Genomic DNA, 21,964 nt, shown 5'->3' with positions numbered 1-21,964 from the left:
GCTTGCTTTATGCCAATGTTTATTCAACTTTCCACAAAAAAAGCTTTTGACCTGAATGTAACATTCCTTCATAAATACAAACACAATGTAGACCCCAACTTTAAACTTGTAAAGACTAACTTAAGATTCCTTGTTTTTTTAAGCAGCTCAATGTAAAACAATTAACCATATGCATCACAAACATTGTACAAGTGTCCGTATATAAAGTACATCTTGTTCTGCAGGACTGGGAATGATAATAATAATAATAATAATAATAATAATAATAATAATAATAATAATAATAATAATAATAATAATAATAATAATAATAATAATAATAATAATAATAATAATAAAAAACTTCTGGACCAACTCTGAGGAAAATTATGAGATAATCAACATAATATCTGTAGGCTATGTACTAAAAGATGTACTCCACATACTATAAAATGTTTAACATATTTTACATTGAGAAAATTTTATTATTAAAATCATTATTATTAAAATCGCCGGAAACATAAATGTTTATTAAAATTGCTGGAAATATAAATGTTCATTAAAATTGCCGGAAACATAAATGTTTATTAAAATTGGCGGAAACACAAATGTTTCTGGCAATTTTCGTGCGAAGTGAGATTCTGTACAGGCGGACAAACGGGCAGCTTCTGGGTCCTCGTTGCTCCGACTCTCTGCGCATGTCAAACAACACGTGTGGCTGCTGCGCATTCTTGCTAATATCATAGCCCTTTAATCGTTTCTGACTATCGCAGTTTTACAAAACTGTGTGCAGAAACACACAAAACTTTTTTTTAAATGGGGGGCCTTCAAAAGAAAAAGGTAAGAGTTGTCGTCCGGCGAATACCAACAGCTAGCACACTAGTTGGCAAACAGCGAGTTTGTTTCTCTGACGCAGTTGGTGGAAAGTTTAGTTTTATTGTTTGATGCTGCTAGTCCTCTGATAACCCAAACGTGAAGTGTCTTGTGGATCTGAAGCAAACGGTTTGTGCGAGTTTAACACGATCTTCTGTTGCAGTTTGAGAGGGGCTCCGCCACCAACTACATCACCAGAAACAGCGCTCGCAAGAAGCTGCAGCTGGGCCTCGCAGACTTCAGGTAAATACCGTTAATATAATACATCCATGAACAATACCGGCCGGGTTTTAATGGGTTTCTGTGTTTTCGAGTTCACATCTTTATAGGATGCTTTAGCATTCAGCTATGTAGTCATGGTATTGTCAAAACAATATAGCATTTTTTATTTTAATTTTTTTTGTTTTAATGTAATTTTATATTTTCAGTCACAACCAGAGGGGTATACTATACATACATAGAACACCAAACCCCCACATCTCAACTTCCAATAAAAAATTAAGTCAAAGTCCATACACACCAAGACATATTTCATAGTGCTATAATCATGCCAAATATTCTAACCAAAAATTCTACTCATTGCACTAATTGAAAATACCAGGTAGTAGGGCTGCAGGTATCGAATATTTTAGTAATCGAGTATTCTACCAAAAATTCCATCGATTAATCGAGTAATCGGATAAAACATATTTTTGTTTAGTTAAAGAGCAATTATAAATATACATAAGATATTAGATATTAATTGACATTACTAAGACTAAATTATATAATACAGTAGGTTCATGGCTGTGTATTTAAAAACCCTGAACTTACACCAGTCGACCAAATTCACAGCCTTCACTCAAAAAACTAACGATCTTACCAAGAAATGTTCTTATTTCTAACCTAAAAATGCCATTACACCTGATAACACACATCACTTAAAAGATTAGGTGTTTTTCCCACGTGTTTCAATTGAACTTTCATTTGTGTCAAACACATTTTAAGTTCTAGTTACGGTAAGTTTTAAGTTAAAGTCTTTAAGATTTTGAGTTTTGGCAGTGTTCAAAATGAAATTATGAGACCTGCTGTATTGGAGCACATTTTCTTTTAGTTAAAACTGTAGCGGGAACAGATGTTTAGAGGAACCAATGTATGTATAGAGTGGATTGAAAATAAAAGTTAAGCACTGAGCTACATGTGTCTCCCGACTGAGCACGGCATGTTACCAAAACCAAACAAATCCGCTGCCTCTTTCTTCTTCCTTTTACGTGCGCGGCGTCAGTGTGTTGTGCCGCATTAAACGTAGTCCGGGCGAAATACCTGCTTTGAGCTGCAAAATTAAACGATTCCTCGAGGCAGAGAAAATTCCTCGATCATTTTTTGTAATCGAATTACTCGAATTATTCGAGGAATCGTTTCAGCCCTACCAGGTAGTACTACCATATCAATGACTCTGAAATAATAATTAAATAGTTAAATAGTCTTCCTACCATACTTCATGATGAAGGGGACTCTGTTAAAGAACCAAAATGATATCCAAACATATACCCTCAAAACAAAACGGAAACAAAACTAAAAACCAAACATAAAAGTGGGGAAACTCCACTTAAATCAAACAAGGCAAAAAAACAACACAAACCACTGCACTCAGATCTTATCATTGTCACTATGCCGTACATTGACCTACGAGATCCTTAAATTCAAATTCTATATGAAATTGCCATATTTTTAAAAAGTCTGAGGATCTGCCTTTACTCTTGTAATAAATATCGTCAACAATATAGCATTTTTAATAATACTAATAAACAACTATCATTAATTTTGTTTAAAAATGTTATCTGCTCATCTGTACTAACACACACATTGCTTGAACTGAAGGTCAGAAGCTAAAACATTTTAGTACAATGAGGTTGAATCACCACCGTAGTAGAATTTAACATACATTTTATAAATGGTAGGTCTTAACACCTTTACTTTAGACATAAGTCACTAACTATTTTGGCTTAATCTCTCTGAGCAGAGGGTTCACCACAGCGGATCATAGTTCAAACATCGCACCTTAGATATAAGTATTATTATATATTCAGATGGGATATTGTTTTTTTAACAGAATTTTCTGGAAAGTCAATTTTAAAATCACTACTGAAGAAAACGCCTTGGGAGTTGCAACTCTCGCAGAAAATTTGATATCATAAGTCACTTTTCTTTCTCTCATAAATATGAACTCTAAACCCAACATGTCTGTATATAAATGGCCCATATTTGATAGCTGATGATGAAGTTGTTGACAAATATATTCATTTTTCTGTCAAATCATTTGTCCAAGCAGAACAGTGTTTTGTTATATCACCTAGAAATAAGATATCCATGTCTTAATTCTATGCCCAAGGCAAAATTGATTTTTATTTCTCTATGATTTTCAGACGTCTGTGCATCCTTAAAGGAATCTATCCTCATGAGCCTAAGCACAAGAAGAAGGTCAACAAGGGCTCCACTGCCCCGAGGACTTTCTACCTCCTCAAAGACATCCGCTTTCTGCTGCATGAGCCAATTGTTGGCAAGTTCAGAGAGTACAAGGTACGTCAAATGTGCTTAAATGATAAACATGTTTAAAGTTTTAACATGCTTCAAGGTAAAGAGCTGACATTTTCAAAATATATGAACTAATTTTCTTTTCTGTTGTAACATTGAAAAGGATCATATTGATCTGAGTACAGTTACATTTTCTTCAATAGCAGTGCAAATGTGAACAAAATCTTATTCAAGTATTTTATTTCAACAGATATTTGTTCGTAAACTAAAGAGAGCCTATGGAAAGACAGAGTGGTCTTCAGTGGAAAGACTGAAAGAGAACAAGCCGACCTATAAATTGGACCACATTGTCAAAGAAAGGTGAGTTATTTTCCACTCTCAACATTGGAGGGCAGAGTTTAGCTGGTTTTGGTCTTTGTGCCAAATCAAACGAGATTGTGTGAAATTATTGTAATCGAAACAATAACTTATCAGTAATTTGGTCATTTTCACTGTAAGAGATAGGAAAAAGTCCTATTATATTAAACTGCACTGCCTGACTGATGCGCTTCTGTGTGGCAGGTACCCTACCTTCATCGACGCCCTCCGTGATATCGATGATGCTCTTTGCATGGGCTTCCTCTTCTCCACGTTCGCCAGAACAGGAAAATGCCACGTCCAGACAATCCAACTGTGCAGACGACTCACTGTGGAGTGGATGAACTATGTGATTGCGTCTCGTGCTTTGCGAAAGGTGCAAGTTTACACAGAACAATAACTGAAACTGGGTTTTATATGGTGTAACATTGTGTGTGTTTATCTAATGATTTGCCTACTGTAATACTAAACACTTTGTTCCTGATAGGTTTTCATCTCCATCAAGGGAATATATTATCAAGCGGAGGTGATGGGACAGCTCATTACATGGCTGGTTCCATATCAGTTCTCCCATGATGTAAGTGCAGATTGATGAAATGCTGTGAACAGGGATTATGTTAATAAGCAGTCACTTTATTGCTGTGGGATTACACTGAGGGGTGGCACAGCTCTGTCAGCAGAGGGACCGAAGTCAACAAGCATCGTTGCTCTTTATACAAATGAAAACTACAATTGATTCACTGCTTCTGCGTGGCACAGATAGAAATGTAGAAACTACAAACCCAGTATGGCTGTATGTCAATCTTAAACAGTGTTTTAGTCTATAGAGATCTACAGATATCATTTCTATGAAGTCTAAACAGTCCTTATTACATCATGTACACAGTCGTTCATCCCAAAATGTTTTTGTCCTGCAAATGAAATATACAAGATGCACCATATTTAATTTTAGCATTTTCCAGCTCTATTCTGGTCAACATGCACTACTTCTTTCATTTAATTCTAGAGGTTGAAAATTCAGTCATTTGTGTATTATTTATCATATATTTTAGCATACTTTTCCTTGCCGTGATGGCCCGATATAGTTGTAAAATAAAAGCTTTTTTTTTTTCCTCTGTCTTTTAGCACCCGACAGATGTGGACTACAGAGTAATGGCAACCTTTACAGAGTTTTACACAACTCTTATGGGGTTTGTCAACTTCAGGCTGTACCATTCTTTAAACTTGATCTATCCACCAAAGGTACGCTGACCTCTGAATCATTTTATATCCGTATGACAAGGATTCATAAATGTTTACTCACATCGTAGCATGACTGTAATCTGCAACTAATCCTCTTGCAGCTGGATAGTAAAGCTGAATCAGAGCTGAAGGAAGAGAACGAGGATGACTACGCCATGGATTCAGAGAGCTACTCAGAGGCAGGTTTCTTTACAGCCCCAAGCAACTCTTAAGGCTGAATTATGGTTCTGCGTCAAATCGCCCCCACGCCGTCGCTGATGCGTACCTCCCAAAAATTGTAACTACGCGTCGAGGCGACGCAGACCGAGAGGGCTGTGATTGGTTCGCTTGGTAGCAACGCATTTCCGGTTTGAAGCAGTCGTGAACTATCAGGGGTTCACGACGGCGTAGGCACGGCGTTGTTTTGACGCAGGACCATAACTCAGGCTGTAGACGTCTCACATGCACATTACACTTATACATGTGACAGTAGAGTTGTTGTTTTGTTTTTTTAACCCTCTGTTTTTTTTATTTTGTGATAGTTTCTTTGATATTTATTAGTTTTGTAATTGATTTGAAGAACCACGTTGGAAAGATTAGTGAAATTTTTCAGAGGAACATGTGATAATGATTACAGTGGGGATGAAGGCACGCATGTTAACCCCTTCAGGAAGACGCTGAAAAGAAAACAACACAAAAAGACTTCTTTTTTTTGCCTTTTGAACACCAACTGTGAGGAAAGAACAGACTTTGTGCTACTTTGGCCCCAAAACCTTGCTGGGCGTGATGCGGGTGGGGCCCGTGTTAATTGTGACCAATCAAAACCATGCAACCGCCATATTCAAACATGAGTTTAAAACAAATCACTGGGGACTGGGTGCATTCCTTAGGTTTTAACCATGCAATCAAACATATGTCTACACTACTGCTAACATGACTCAGAAAAGACTTACTTTCATCTTAAAACGTAAACGGCATCAATGTTGATGGTGGAAAGTTGCATATAGTTGGTTCCAGACTCCAAACCAGCTTTTTAGGGCCAGAATCAGCAGATATTTCGACTTATATTGTTGTTTTGAGGGATTTCACGTTCCCTTTACATATTTCCAGCTTCTGCTCTGGCAAGATAATAAATGACGTAGGGTCCTGGCTTCCAGGTGCTCTGCCCCCAGTGGAAAAGCAGTCCAGTTCTCTGTAGAACCTGTTTGTAACTGCTCTAGCATCGGCCTAGCAATAGCACCAGGACAGATTTTTGAGTTGGTCGAAGAGAAAGGCATTATTGGAAATGATGCTGGTGAATCTTCTTCCTCAGCTGCTTTACCTGGGTTATCGCCCTGTAGCTGACAAGATTTGACTCATCTGTTGTGAGTTCCTGACAAAATGAACTAAGTTTTCCAGGTCATGTATGCAGTGAAATGTATTGACTGAATACATTTACTTTATACCTCTTTTACGTATCTACTTCATAGAGCTAGACAGCTGTGAGATGGTTATATGAACCCCCTTTTTTTTTTTTTTTTTTTTTTTTGTCAAATCACACCTGATGCACAAATACACACACGCAGTATAAACGCTACATTGTAAAACAATCCCTTCCCACAGATTCAATGTCACTATATACAATACATATTTACTTCAACAAAGGGGTGAGCTAAACTTGTCTTGGGCTAGTTGCTCATAGTATTGGTGTGTTAATAAAATGCTGAATGCTGTTTTATTTTTTTTCTTCTGTGCAGAAACTTTCAGCTCTGAGTGCCAGTCTGTCTCGTGTGGTCTCTGCAGCGGACGAAGAGGAGGCTCAGCTTGACCAGTTTCCTGCTGAAGAGGTTAGAAAATTCCGAAAATATAAAGTGCTGTTTCTGTTTTTATCATGCTAAAATAGACTATATATTGTGGGAAATATCAAAAGGTTCACCAAAGCAAACAGTTGATGAAATAAATAATTGGTCTCAGGGGGGTAGAGGTGAGTGGTCACATTTTTAGTCAAAGCTTGTGCTGATGTGTGACAGGGGATTCACACCTTTATGTTTGGTTGCTATGGACAAGGCGTTTCTCACCTGAGTAGCTTGTTTTGCCATCTAGGTTGAATGAATGAATGAATGAAAAGATTTATTGGTCACCACCAAGCATGTACACTTAGGTCACGACCAAAGGGGCAGGGCTGAAGCCTCGGCTTATGAATGCCCCCCCTTCTTACATATAAATATAAATGAATACAACAACTGAATAATAGCTAACGACAACAAAAAACATATGCATATTTACATGCATACCTAACTACTTACGTACTAACATACGTACCTACACATATATCCATACATGTACATACATATATACGAGCACATTACATATCCACATACATATGTACACTACACATGCTTACACATACATGCATGTATCTGCACACACACATGTTAAAAAAAAAAAAAAAAGGATTATTTAAATTATTATAAAAATGATACTCAATATACCCATCCTTTTGTTTCCTTTCTTTATGCCATCATTCCATTACCCGGGAACAAGTCTGTACTTATCCATCATCATGTCTTTATACCTTTTTTTAAAATTCAACACATTTTTGCTATATTTTAATTCTTCTGGCAATGCGTTCCATAACCTCACGCCACAAACAGAAATGCACCTACTTTTCAAAGCTGTATTCCAGATCGGTTGTTTCCAATTGAATTGGTCTCTGAGGGCATAACCCCCCTCTCTCTCTCTGAACATGGTTTGTATACTGTTGAAGTCATATATGGACCCAGTACTGCCAAAGGGACTTTTCACAAACCTGTTTTAGGAACTATGAAAATTTGCAAACAATTTTAACAAGTTTTTACCTGAATTCTTATTTAGGTTCATGCAGTCTGGTCTTCAGTTCAGTATCCTACCAAACGTTGTACAGCAGAGAGAGTGCATTAATTGGTCTTGGAAAGTTGTATTGAAGTAATGATACTGATCATTTCTCTAGGTTTATTACCAGTGTTTGCATCAATCAGAACTAAGTCAATGCATGAGAATGCCTATTTGGTTGGTTGGTTGGTTGGTTTATTTATTTATTTATTTTTAAACGGATCTACCTGCCCTTTTCTTCATTCCTAAACCTTTTGTCAAGCCCCCCGATCCACCTGCTAGTTACATTTAGAACTCAATGTAGTTGGAAAATGTGTGTCATTTTCTTTACAAGTCTATTGAATACAGGCTTTAAATTTAATTCTCTGCGATGAGAAGCCTAAAGATGAAAATTCTGTCTTGTTAATCTTTTTTTTTTTTTTTTTTAAAGACAAAAAAAGATTAAAACTTTATGAAAACTAATGTTTTCCTAAATGTATTTCTTGATTTACTTGCTCAGGAGGACATGGAGAAGATGGAAGCTCAAGAAAAGGAACAGAAACAGCTGGAAGCTCAGAAAAAGATTTTTGAGGGGCTCAAGCTCTTTGTCAACAGGGAAGTGCCACGAGAGTCCCTGGCTTTTGTCATTAGGTGAGAAAACCTGCACCGTATTAAGAAATAAAGTAACCCATGCACAAGAATATCCCACTGATATCTTTATTATTATTATAATATCCAACTATAAGTCTTCATATTCCTGCTGGTCCCCAGGTGTTTCGGGGGAGAGGTGTCCTGGGACAAGTCTGTATGCATCGGGAGCACATATGATGTGACAGATGAGGCAATCACACATCAAATTGTTGACAGACCGAATATTGACAAGCAGTACATCAACAGGTAAATGACTCCTGTAGTTTCATTAATTGTATAATGTTCTTGTGCAGTTTAATGGTCAAGACTGCTCCATGTCTTTTATTCCCATCTAAACCCTGAACACAGGAAGTCTGCTGACATGCTCCTTGCACATTACCATATCCTTTACAATGCCTTCTTTCAAAGCGGTATTTCCCATTTGCTTCCTCAAAGCAGCTGTGTTTTTCACTAGTTTTGACAGACTTCCACATTTCTGAGATATTTATTGATATATGTATATAAATGAATCAAAAGAGCGAGCCTTTGTTATGATCATTTTATATATTACTTACCACAATAGGGGTTTACATTAATATCCTTTACTTGTTGTTCCAGGTACTACATCCAGCCTCAGTGGGTGTATGATTGTGTCAACGCCAAACTGCTCTTGCCTGTTGAGGATTATTTTCTTGGAGTGACTCTACCCCCCCACCTGTCTCCCTTCGTGGAGGAGAAGGAAGGAGACTATGTGCCCCCAGAAAAACTGAAGATTATGGCCTTGCAGCGAGGAGAAAAACCTGGTGCGGTTCCCACACTGTTTTTGAGCATCATACTTTTAACAGTAACCATTACATGATTAAGTACAGGTATACTTAACTGTCATTGGGCTCTGCTTGTTTACACACCAGGTTGTTTCTCAGTATTCTGCACCTGAGATAAATTGGTCGCATTGCATTTAAACAATTGTAAAATCATACATTTATCCCCCCTCTAATTATTTTTCCACCCATCTGTTATAGTTCAAGAAGAGGAGGAAGATGAGGATGAAGAAGAAGAAGATGATGATGATGAAGAGGAGGAGGAGGAGGAGAGTGGTGATGATGAAGAAGAAAAATCAGAGGAGAAAAACCTTAAAAAGATGGAAGAGCAAAGATCCATGGGCAAGGTGTGTGATTTCTGATTCCTTTTGCCTTGATAGTTGTCATTCTGGTTTTATGCATTCTTAAGTCTTAACCCACCTTTTTTTTTCTTCCTTGTAGTCTTTGCAAGTCAAAGTAACACCTGGAAAAATGAAAGTAGAGAATCAGTCACGCTTGGACCAGGAGGAGAAGGCAGAGGAGAAACGTCTTGCCATCATGATGATGAAGAAAAAGGAAAAGTATCTCTACGACAAGATCATGTTTGGAAAGAAAAGGAAAGTCAGAGAGGTGAGTTTTAAATGTAGTTTTAATTGTGTGTGGATTCTTATGCTGATTGAATGAAAAGGGGTTTATCATCAGCACCTGGCCTGTGACTAAGATTGTTTGTGTGTAGCTATGTTGTGAAGAGTGCTATGAACTCCTGAGTTCACAGACCTAAAAAATTATTGTGTGACTTGTTGATTATCTATTAACTGCGGTCAATTTCTTCTGACAGGCTAACAAGCTAGCTGCCAAAAGGAAAGCCCATGATGATGCTGCAAAACCAAAGACCAAAAAGAACAAAAAATAACTCCTCATGACGTCCAAGCTGACTTCATATTTATAAAACTTTGAGCTTATGCATAATGGGTTGACATATTGTAGAAACCTGTGAGTGCAATGAAGGGCTCAGTGTTTAAGGTTTATTTTGTACTATTTGGTGCTTGGACCTCTGGATGACTACAAGCAAAACTGCAAGATGCTGCATCTGTTAATGTTGTAATTCCACATGTAAAGTGATCGTCTTCTCTGCTCTACTATTCTATGTTTTGACATCTCCAGTGTCATTTTAATGATCTTTTCCTAAAACTGGTTGTATTGAAATTAAAAACACTTTCATGAATCTATTGTTTGCAGATTTTTGTGGTCTTGCAGTTGTTTGATTATTTCTAGCTGTTTATATGCTAGCAGGATAATTTATTGACTCATTTAAGTATTATTATGGGCTTGTTTATCATCTTAAGTTTTCTATTGATATGGGGGGGATTCTGGATTTAAGTAAACAGATGGGTAACAGTTAAGCATTAAAGAAAAGTGCATCAGTGATTATGTTTCAGCTGACAAATACATTTAGATCTTACTTTCAGAGGAGAGAAACTATTGGTCTGCATCAATAATTTCTAGTAGCCTACTCAAATGTTGTCAAGAGCTGTCCAACATATTAGGTGATCAAAGTATTTGGATTGAACGGATTAGTGCAACAATGTTCCAAAAAAGGAGATAGGCTTTCTGTATCCAGTATACTACCCAGGTTTCCATCAATAGATCCGGGCATCACCCATAAGAGATCTTGGTGAAAAGTAAATGCAAGTCTGGGCAGAAATGATTTTCCTGCTCATTTAAATATCAAGGCAAATGCATGCCATAATCAAAATTGAACTTGGACCAGACCAGGCCAAACATGTCATGTCTGGGAAGTGGACAACGGCTGAAATCACTGTGCTGCTGCTGTTTTCTGCTCGTCTTGACTGGGTGGGCCCCCATTAAGCAGTGGGTGCGGACGATGAATGAGAATGAATCGGCCCCTCATGCCCTCGAGGGGGATGCTCTGATCTCGTAGGCCACAGGCCAGGCCAGTCATGCTCTTCTCGCCTCTTTACTCACCCTTGCTGCCCTCTCCCAGCCCCCTCTTTACACCCAGATCTGCATGCCGCGCATGCCCACCCAGTCCGGCTCTCAGCCTGGCACTCGGGGTGCCTGTAGAGCCTGAATTATGGTTCTGCGTTAAATCGACGCAGAGCTTACGGCGTAGGGTACGCGGCGAGACGCACCGTACTCTGCGTTGGTGTAACGCGGAACCATAAACCAGCCTTTAGCCAAAGGCGCTCTCTGTTGAACAAAAGCGGCAGTGTGGCCCTTCAGCGTGACAAGCGTGGGATGAGCAGCACAGATCGATTGCGCTTTTCAAGAATGTGAGCTTCTGTGCAAAAGGAGACGTGAGTTCATGTGTACTGTATTGGATGAGGCGTCGTGGCCACATATTGCCACATCCTGGTGTGCAACGCCAAATAGACTCGTCGGCCATGGAGGAATGCTCATTTCAGTTTCAACTCAAATGTTTGTCTTCCTGCTCAAGACATGGCTGAGATTTGGAGTTTCATAAAAAAAAAAAAACTTATGTGTGTTGGGTGCTTAATTTCATGAGTACCAGAGCAAAACTGACTTAAAAAATACTCTATAAAAAGATTATTGTGTAATCAAAGGATAGGGCTAAATTAATTTTCCCTTTTTCTTTGTTCCTAGAATTTCAAAAGAGGTTGGTAAAAGATCATTTCATTTTAAAGCTCCATTAGATTGGAATGGTATTCTTCTCCTTTTGCATTCTATTACCTCTTTTCATTGTTTTAAGTTGTCATTATACTATTATATTCTCATCTTAAAACAAATTGTCTATGTTTTTAATTTATTTAAGTATTTTTTGTCCTTTTTTTTATTTTTTTTCTTTCTCTCTGTTATGTTATATTAATTTCATTGTTCCAGTTATTCAATTTGTCTATTTTGTAACTAGTGGGTAGGGGTTGTGTGTGGGAGAGGGTGAGCAAGATGTCTGTGTTTGTTTTATGTCATGTATGTCCATACTGTAATGTTGTATGTTTTCTTGGGACCCCCTTGAAAATGACATGGCACATCTGAAGGGGCTATCCTTTAATCAATTCTGATAATTCTAATTCTGAAATCCCTTCTAAATGAGGAAAAGCTGATATAAGCTCGTACACAACATTTTCATATGTCAACGTCCAGGATGTATTTGTTCAGATAATTGTCTGATCTATTGTGCAAAATTTAAAAGTGTACCGCGTGCATTCCTCCTACCACATGTATACACACAGCTTGCTAAATAAGCCTTTCAGACAACAAACAGAGCAGTCTTGATCAGCTCAAACAATAAGAGCCTTTGTGCCGTGGATTTCTGCATTTGTTCTTTTTATGCTGTTTTCCATCCCTCCTATCAGCTTGCAGCTCAAACTTCAGTGTCCACACTCAATAGCCCTCTGTATGCGGACAAAATAGAGACTATACAAGCTCTCTCCTCTCCTCTCCCCCTCTCTCCTCACTCCCTCCCCGCCTCCTTTACGCTCACTGACAAGTGCATGTCCCTTGACAGGGACCCTGACGTCACAGCTGGCTTGATGAGCCTCCCCGCACTGGTTTATTCAGCAAGATCAGTTTTGGGGAGTGGAAGTTGAAGGTAGGAGACAGCAGGCGGCACAGAGGCATCAGGTGTGCGTGAAGAGAGGGAGAAGAGAAACAGCAACTGGATGAGTAAGAACTCTGCTGCACAGGACAGTGCTGGGTCTATAATAGCATGTGTGTGCCAAGAACAGCCACTGGAGAGAAATTAATGTGTATCAATTATCTGGAACTGGATGGACAAGATGATGCCGTAGAGCAAGAGGCCTGTCAACTATATTATCTGAGGACTTATGTATGAAGGTAAAGCTTTTGATTGACTCATTTTCTCCTAGGATCACTGTATATTTACTGTGTGCTAATCGTCTGTATCATCATAATATCCAACGCCTTCAGCCATTAAATCCCCCCTTATCTCTCTATAGGCTTTAATCTTGTTCCTGTATTATTTGTATTTATTTATTCTAACAGTTTGATGTCCAACCATGGAAGTCATTATAGGCTTAAAGTACATTGTAGAGTTAGTTACTACAGTTACTACTAGAAAAGTATCAGATTTTCATTCAACCTGATATAATATCAGATTTTAGAATTATTGAACGCATAGGGGAAAGAAAAAAAAGTGTTACCTACTTGTAAAAAAATGCTCCACCTGAACTAGCCTTTGCGTGAAATGTCTTGGAAAAAGCGGTTTAGAGAGTGATATTTTTTATAAAATGATCTCAAGACTGTATCGTTTACATTCACTGCTTGTCAGGGACAGCTGAACACAATAACTCAGCAAAAAAGAGACCTACCTCAAAAGATCTGATCTAAAACAAAACTGAATAATAAATGACGCAGAGCAGAGGACATCATAGTTTAGACTAAACTGAGACTCTAGACCTTTTCAAAGTCTAGAATTTTCATTATAGTTCAAGGATCCACGGAAACAATGATGTGTGGTTTGTAAACATCTCCATGGACAAAATTAAAACTCACTTTCAACAGACACACAGTCATTTCTGGACTTTAAGAAATAATGCTATTAAAAAAAATCTGTTTTCCAAAAGTGATGATGTATTTGCTCCTTTATTAGGAAATAAATGAACAGTCGCCTTTAAGAATTATTTATTCCATTGTGATATAATTTTGATGAAAACACATCTTGCACCTGATATGTAGTAAATGTGTAGGAAGCACTAAAATTGGCTTTTACAGTCAGACCAAAATGAGCAATGCATTTTTATTGGCAAGAAGAAGATGGCGTGTTATTTGATTTGGCTCAATTTTATAGCGACACACAATTAAGTGCTGTAAGCTGTATCCTACTCAGTTGGTAGAAAGCCTGCTGTGACCTCACAGAGTCAACTGCTTATTGCTACGCTATATTTCTGTTCTTGTTTTATGGTCTTATTTTCATTTTCTAGGGACAGTCTATTTTACAGCACTACATTATTTCCATGATGTATGTAGGAAAAATTAATTATTAATGTTTTCTGTGATTATGATGATACTGCTGTACATTTGCTTAAGCATCGGTTTATGTTTTATGTAGTAAGATTATTTATTAACCATCTGAATACTTTTGCACCTCTGGCTGAAGAGAATAACTCTGAAGGCCTTCTACATGTAAGATAGGAAACAAAGACTATTCCTTTACCTTGTATTGGTTTATTGGTTTATCGGTTACACATTTTCAATGAAATCCAACAAAGAAAAATGAAGCAATGTACTTTCACATATAAAATGTATTAATAAAATGGACAAATTCCACAAGGCAGGTATTTGGTTAGATGAGCAAGCTTTGTAAATGAGCCAGCAGGTTGGTCACCTTGTCACAATCTGCAGGGGAGAGCATATCACCTTCCATGCTAATGCATTATTTATTCTCCAGGGAAGCTGAGAATGCCAGGTTAGTAATTTCAAGACTCAAGCATATCATTTTGTAGCTCACCACACAATTTTAGCTACACTCTGTGTTTGAAATAATTACAAAGTGGAAAATCGTGAATGTGAGAGTATGTCTGTTTGGGGTTTTTTCTAGCATGTTCTAACTCCAATTCTAAAAGTTAAATTCTACCTCAAATGATGAAGATGTATCATAAAATAAAAATATGATATCCAAATAAATGATCAATGATTATTTTTTTTACAGGTAACCCTTGAGTCTGCTGGACCACAATGGGCAAACCAGGGAGGCAGTGGAGGTCCATATGCAAAGGCCTGGTCCTGGGAACCCTCCTCACCAGCTGCATGATCCTTCTTTACTGCTTCTCCACTCCACAGACCCACTTCAGTCTGCCTGAGTACGACTCGTATTGCTTGTGTACATTCATCTCATGAAAATGATCATATGAAAATAAGATTATCATAATAAATGTTTCCAGTGGGTGAAGCATGAAGGGCAATATTCAGACTGTTTGTTTAAATCAACATCCGCTTTGGCAGCATATTTTGCATAAGCTGCCATTGCAGATTTGCCATGGACCAGTGTTCCCATCTACTATGGATGCAAGTTTTGAAGTGTGTGTAGAAGAAGGAAAAAAGAGATTGAGCCTTTTTTTCTTTAGCGGGAAGGATGCAGTGTTGATGATTTCCACAAATGATCAATAGTCTTACTTTATTTTGGGAAGTTTTTATTTTCTTTCATATTGTTAATTTATCAAAGGACCTGAAGACCATGTTCATTTAAAGCCATGTCTTTAATGATTTATCCCAAGTCTAACCCTTTACAATATTTATAATTTCCCTTAATATTTGGCCACAGTCTCTCAGAGTGGTGAATCCATTTGTACTTCTTAAGGAATCTGTCTTCCTGTGGTTATTCAGCTGTTATGTCTTAAACCATGACATGTGAGATGTTTTTTTCTTTTTCTCTTTTTTAGTTTTACACAACTTTTCCATTATTTTATTGCCTAAATCTCAACTTTTTTCAGATTATGTTATTGACGTGAAATCCAAAATGGGCATATACTGTATAAAAAAAAAAGATATGATTGTCTTTGAACAGGTTTCATTATTATTATTATTATTATTATTATTATTATTAATAATAATAATAATAATAATAATAATAATAATAATAATAATAATAATAATAATAATAATAATAATAATATTTAAATTGAAGTAAAGTATATGTAATATTTAAGTTTTAAATTCTGTACATTGCAGTCTGCACTCTATATTTTACAAAGTGTTACAACATATTTGGAAGCAGGTTGTGTAATTATAACGTGTCTTCTGTGAGTACCATATTGTAGTACTGGACTGACGTCGGATTCACAGAAAAGTCATAACTAAATCATTTCTTAACAAAACCTTAATTTGTAGTTTACTTATCTTTTTCTAATGTTCCTCTCTATAGGGTCCCGGTACCTTACTCCTGTGCCCACCGTCCATCCCAGCTCCACCCCAAACAAACCACCAACAGTTCACAAAAAGCCACAGGCCAGTCCTGCTCTCCTAAAGTTGACATTATGTTCATGAAGACACATAAAACAGCCAGTAGCACCTTCCTGAATATACTTTTTCGATTTGGGGAGAATCACTGGCTCAAATTTGCCTTCCCAGATAGCAGGAATGACTTTTTCTATCCGTCCCTGTTCGAGCGTTCCCAGGTTAAAGATTACAGACCTGGAATGTGCTTCAACATCATCTGTAATCACATGCGTTTCAATGCACCTGAAGTGGCTAAGCTGTTACCTGCAGACACATCTTACATCACTATTCTGCGAGACCCCGCAGAACTTTTTGAGTCATCATTCCATTATTTTGGTCGTCTTGTGCCTTTTACCTGGAAGATACCAGGTGATGATAAGCTGACTGAGTTCCTCCTTGACCCCCACAGCTACTTTGATCCAGAGGGCTTCAACTCCTTCTACCTCAAGAATCTGTTGTTCTTTGACTTCGGACAGGACAACACTTTGGAGCTGGAAGATCAGCAAGTAGACAAAGGAATTCAATTCATCTCTACACGTTTTCAGCTGGTCATGTTGGTGGAATATTTTGAAGAATCACTGATCCTGCTCAAGGATGCACTCTGCTGGGAGATGGATGACTTGCTCTTCTTCAAGCTCAATGCCCGCAAGGGATCCACTGTGTCCAAACTCACCCCTGAGCTGAGGGCCAGGGCCCTTGAATGGAATGCGATTGACTGGAAGCTGTACCAGCATTTCAACAAAACATTCTGGAAGAAAGTAGATGCATATGGACAGCAGCGTATGGCTGAGGATGTAGCAGAGCTCAGGAAGAGAAACAAGGAGATGGCATCTATCTGCATTGAGGGGGGGCATGCTGTGGAAGCTAGCAGCATCCAAGAGACAGACATGCAGCCCTGGCAGCCAATCGGAGAGAAGTCGATCATGGGCTACAACTTAAAGAAAAATGTGGATAAAGTACATCGGAAGTTGTGCCGTAAGATGTTGATGCCAGAGTTACAGTACCTAACAGAACTTGGGGTGAACCTGTGGATCACAAAGCTGTGGGGCCACGTCCGAGACATCATTAACTGGTGACTTAACGTGTGAGAAAGATGCACAATTCAATCTGGAAATACAGCATTAAATAATAATAATAAATCTAAGGGTGCAGCAGTAAATGTTTCAGTCACATTTACTGTCTCACTGACTTGAAATCCATTCGAATTCACTTTTTTGCATCACATATAATCACACGCTGTAATGTACTTGATTGATGCTTGAAGAAGAAAAAAAAATGTTGGCCCCACAATCTACTGAACAAGTTTACCAGAAGTTTACTACAACTTAGTTTGTTTTTACTTTTGTGAGTCAAATTTGAAACATTAAAATTTTACTCAGGTGTGAGTATGATGTAGTTAAGCTGTTCTTTGGATCATGAATTTCCCAACCAATTTTCCCTAAACTCATTAAAATAAAACACTGCTGAAGTCTTGCTTGCTAAATTTTTTATTTTCTTTTAAGGCATGAAAACAATTTTTCTGAATTTTTAGCAAATGTATGTCAAACTCACTGATGTGGAATGATTTCACTTTCACTAAGAAAGTGATGCTTGGTGAAAGGCTGAAATATGATGTGAAGATAGTGAACGAAAGTATTGCATCCCACTTTGTTGCCTGAAGAAAATAAAAATGGATACAATTTAAAACAGAAAAAAGATGAACAAATGCATACATTTGCAATGGTAGGTAGTTTTATATATACTCATATATAGGCTTTACTGAAAAGATAGATCTTTTAAATGGACTAAAACAAAGGCTGGGATAAAAACACAGCAAATACTGTAAAATGTTTGATCTCCTTAATTAATAAAAATGAATCATGGCTACTTTTGGTGCTTATAGACCAGAGGTAGTAATGTAATTACTTAAGGATGCATAATCCTTCCATGTAAATGTTAGATAAGTAAAATAGATTAAAAACCAAGTATAGCAAAATGTAATCAAGAGGAAGTTTCTTTCATTTTTTATTTATTCAATTTCTCGCCTTATTTACTAAGATTACAGCAATAATCCTGAACAACACACAGTCTTAATGTAAAAGTATTTGTGACGTAATGTGTTGGGATTTGCATTGTGAATGTAAAAAATGAAATCTTTGTCAGTTTGGTGAAGTTAATCATTTTATGAGCAATATTTGCACAATGACCAAACATGTTAATCAACAACTTCGTGAATTTAGATATCTTTGCTATCATAACCTTTAACCTAATAGCAAAAGGAATTCAGCTGATAAAGAGTACTTATTTTTCCTGTTGAAGATCTGCATTTCTCACATTTTTTGATTTGCATCCATTCATGTTATATTTTTTCCAGAGGTGGAAAAAGTACTGAAAAATTGTAATTGAGTAAAAGTACCTTTACTTTGCTTAAATCCTACTCAAAGTAAAAGTAAAAGTACTCATCTAAAAATGTACTCGAGTAAAAGTACAAAAGTAGTTCATTTAAATTGTAATTTGAGTAAAAGTTACTTTCAGTTATTTAATGCAAAAAAAGGATGAGTCACGAATCAAATCCAGCACAAGTTGTTTTAATTAACTTCGAGGCATATTAAAGTAAAACATCCACACTTGTAAAAGCTCAGCTGAGCTCAGTAACATGATCCTTTTACTTCCGCAGAACAGGACAAAAAGGACAGTCACAACCTGTAGGCTACTGTAAAGTGCAATCTATTTTCAGTCATATTGTCCAACCGACAACACTAAAACCAGAATCAAAGTATTCAAACACAAAATAAAGTGCCCAATGCCCGCAGGATCCTGCTATTCACAATAAACCAAAATAAAATGCCCACAAGATTTTCACCATAAATTTTGTACTCAGTAATGTGAGGGGGTTCAAATGTAGCAAAGTAAAATACTTGGGTCAAAATGTACTCGAGTAAAAGTAAAAATTACATATTTCAAAAACTACTTAGAAAGTTACAAATTACTCATAAAAAGTACTCAATTACAGTAACGTGAGTAAATGTAATTTGTTACTTTCCACCCCTGATTTTTTCATTGTTTTCATTCAATTAGCATCAGTTATTTGTTCATGTATTTGTCACTTACTTACCTGTTTTTGCCCTCCATGCAACACACCTGACCCTCTCCCAACACGGTATGTTATGATGTTTTGTTTAAATACACGTGATACCATCCAGGTGGAACTGGATCATGGATGTGAAATTTAATGACAGAGTAGGAATTGAAAAAGAAGAAGAAGTCCAGCTTTTTCCTCTTTAATTTGATATGATTATAATGACTTAGTTGACTGAGAAGACAATCTAGCCTAATGACCTTTTTGAATATGATAAATGAATTACATAGCAGTTACAAGTCAAAATTGAGAAGGGAATTTGGATAGCTTAAATACATCTGACTATGATGAAAACACAAAATCTATGGTATTTATGTAAGAAACTCACATCTCCAATCTAAATACACCAGTTTGAAATAAATCCTACTAATGCATTTATGATTATTTGGCATACGTTTTTTGAAAAATAATAGCTTCATGACAGTTTACTGATGTGTCAATAGCATCTTTGTACTTTTTTAATGCGTATATTAAATGATGGAGTAGGTGACACCTGGAAAATGAACACAAATCGTGGGACTTTCAAAAGCATGAACCCAAAATCTCCAGCCTCTTTTTTCTAACCTCCATAAAAAAACACACCTCTCCAATACATTAAAACACACTTGTATTATCACAAAAAAAGTAATTATGAGGGTGATAAACATCAATATTATTAACTTGTATCTAACGATCACTCCCAGATCCAGAGGCAGATGGAGCAGAGATCATTCATGAGCAATATTTACACAATGACCAAAAGTGTTAATCAACAACTTTTTGCATTTAGATGTCCTTGCTATCATAACCTGTAATAGCAAAAGGAATTCAGCTGATAAAAAGAGTACTTCTTTTTCCAGTTGAAGATCTGCATTTCTCACATTTTTTGATTTGCATCCATTCACTGTTATATTTTTCATTCTTTTCATTCAATTAGCATCAGTTATTCTTTCATGTATTGTCACTAACTTTCCTGTGTTTTGACCTCTGTGCAACATCCCACAGCTTCAAGCAATAAGTCATAATATTTTTATTTTCAAAATGAATTGAAACCTAATATAACATTGAGTTAAAAGTGCATTTAATGAAATCAATAATGTCCTCTCTGTAAATGTTTTATTATATATTATATGTATACTAAGGAGCAACAGCGCTCCAGATCAACTGTCAATGACTGGATATGACCACTTTCCTTGAAAAAGTGAAAAAAAGATTTGTCATTAAAATTATGAATGAACTTAAAGGCAAATGTTACTTTATTAACAATGAAAGATAAAGTAAGATTGGGTTATCCCTGGGTTGCACATACTGTACTAAAGTGACAGTTGTTCCACACTGACCCATTACCAGTGTTAGAAAATCTTAATTATATCTACTGTGAGTCACTGCTGTGATTAAAAAAAAACATTCAGAAGGTGGATGAAATTTGTTCAGGATAAAAAAAATATACATACAGCATATTTAAACATTGAACAAATGAAAGTGTCAATTTTTGAGCTCAATAATACTACTCACTTTTTTTTTTCCACGTAAACTGTGTTCAGAGACAGAGAGCGTTTTCAGTGACCGTGGAGATTCAGCATTACAAATTTACAAGATGTAACAGATAATAAACAACTTATGTGATTTCAACAAACCCCGCAAGAGTTGTCCACACTGCAAAAAAATTATATTGAGTTGAGCTAGATAAGTTAACCACCTCTATTTTCCACCAAAATGCTTCTTGTAGAATCCATTACAAATTTCATCCATGATAACCAACCTAATAAAAGGTGCTTGGTGGGAGTGTTAACCACTTGATGTTCAGAAAGGTCAACAATGCACACCTGACCCTCTCCCGACCTGTTTGTATGGTATGATGTTATGTTTAAATACACGTGATACCATCCAGGTGGAACTGAGTATGTGAAATTTAATGACAGAGAAGAAATTTAAAAAGAAGAAGAAGTCCAGCTTCCTCCTCTTTAATCTGATATGGTTAGAATGACTTAGTGGACTGAGAAGACAATCTAGCCTAATGACCTTTTTGAATATGATAAATGAATTACATAGAGGTTACAAGTCAAAATTGAGAAGGGAATTTGGATAGCTTAAATACATCTGACTATGATGAAAACACAAAATCTATGGTATTTTTGTAAGGAACTTTTGTAAGGACATTGAATTGCCTTGTTGCTGAACTGTGCTACAATAAACTTGCCTTGCGATCAAATTATTTGATCAAACGTGATCAAATTATTTACTGCTAGGTACACAAGAAAGTGTTAACTCAGACATGTAAAATTTTGTTACTAGAATTTGAGAGACTGATGCTTGTGTTAAGATTTCATGATGGTTGGTGACAAGAAGTCTATATCTTGTTTTCTGCATCAAGTTCAATGCAGACGTGTGGAGAAGTTCACTTCATTGATGGACCATTGGGCGCTGGCTCCAAAAGTGAGCCAATCTACATGGATTCCTATGTTAAAATGTCAAACTTTGCAGCATAAATTAACATAATTACAGGTTGGTTCCAAAAGCAATTCTGGTCTCCACAGCTCAGTTTCACATACATATTAAATTGATTGGCAGCATGGATTGGTGAAAGGAGCTGGTAGGCATGTTAATTGTAATTGACGAAAGGTGAGGGCATCTCCCCGTCGGTGTCCTTGGCTTGTTTGCTCATTTTGTTCTTTCCATTTGTGTCATGGCATCGTGAAGTGTGAGGAAAAAGAGTCTTTGTAACCAC

General features: G+C 36.8%; 2 protein-coding genes across 2 annotated transcripts; both read left to right on the top strand.

Annotated features, from left to right (window-relative positions):
- The first annotated feature begins 668 nt into the window (after positions 1-668).
- On the top strand, positions 669-10,428 carry pes (pescadillo). Its single transcript, XM_061729984.1, has 15 exons — positions 669-819; positions 1,016-1,095; positions 3,258-3,411; positions 3,617-3,726; positions 3,928-4,099; positions 4,211-4,300; positions 4,849-4,965; positions 5,067-5,144; positions 6,681-6,770; positions 8,294-8,424; positions 8,545-8,670; positions 9,022-9,206; positions 9,426-9,571; positions 9,666-9,833; positions 10,042-10,428. Exons 1-15 carry the CDS (start codon positions 796-798, stop codon positions 10,114-10,116), a joined length of 1,746 nt encoding a protein of 581 aa, XP_061585968.1. The 5' UTR covers positions 669-795; the 3' UTR covers positions 10,117-10,428.
- A 2,273-nt stretch (positions 10,429-12,701) lies between these two features.
- On the top strand, positions 12,702-17,622 carry gal3st1a (galactose-3-O-sulfotransferase 1a). The gene is made up of 3 exons (XM_061729983.1): positions 12,702-13,019; positions 14,854-15,004; positions 16,066-17,622. The coding sequence occupies exons 2-3, from the start codon at positions 14,880-14,882 to the stop codon at positions 17,213-17,215; spliced, it is 1,275 nt and encodes a 424-aa protein (XP_061585967.1). The 5' UTR covers positions 12,702-13,019; positions 14,854-14,879; the 3' UTR covers positions 17,216-17,622.
- Positions 17,623-21,964: the final 4,342 nt, after the last annotated feature.

Source organism: Cololabis saira, chromosome 9, assembly GCF_033807715.1.
Source record: "Cololabis saira isolate AMF1-May2022 chromosome 9, fColSai1.1, whole genome shotgun sequence".
NCBI lineage: Eukaryota > Metazoa > Chordata > Actinopteri > Beloniformes > Belonidae > Cololabis > Cololabis saira.
The sequence above is the reverse complement of the archived record's forward strand: the minus strand, read 5'-3'. Positions and strand labels throughout refer to the sequence as shown.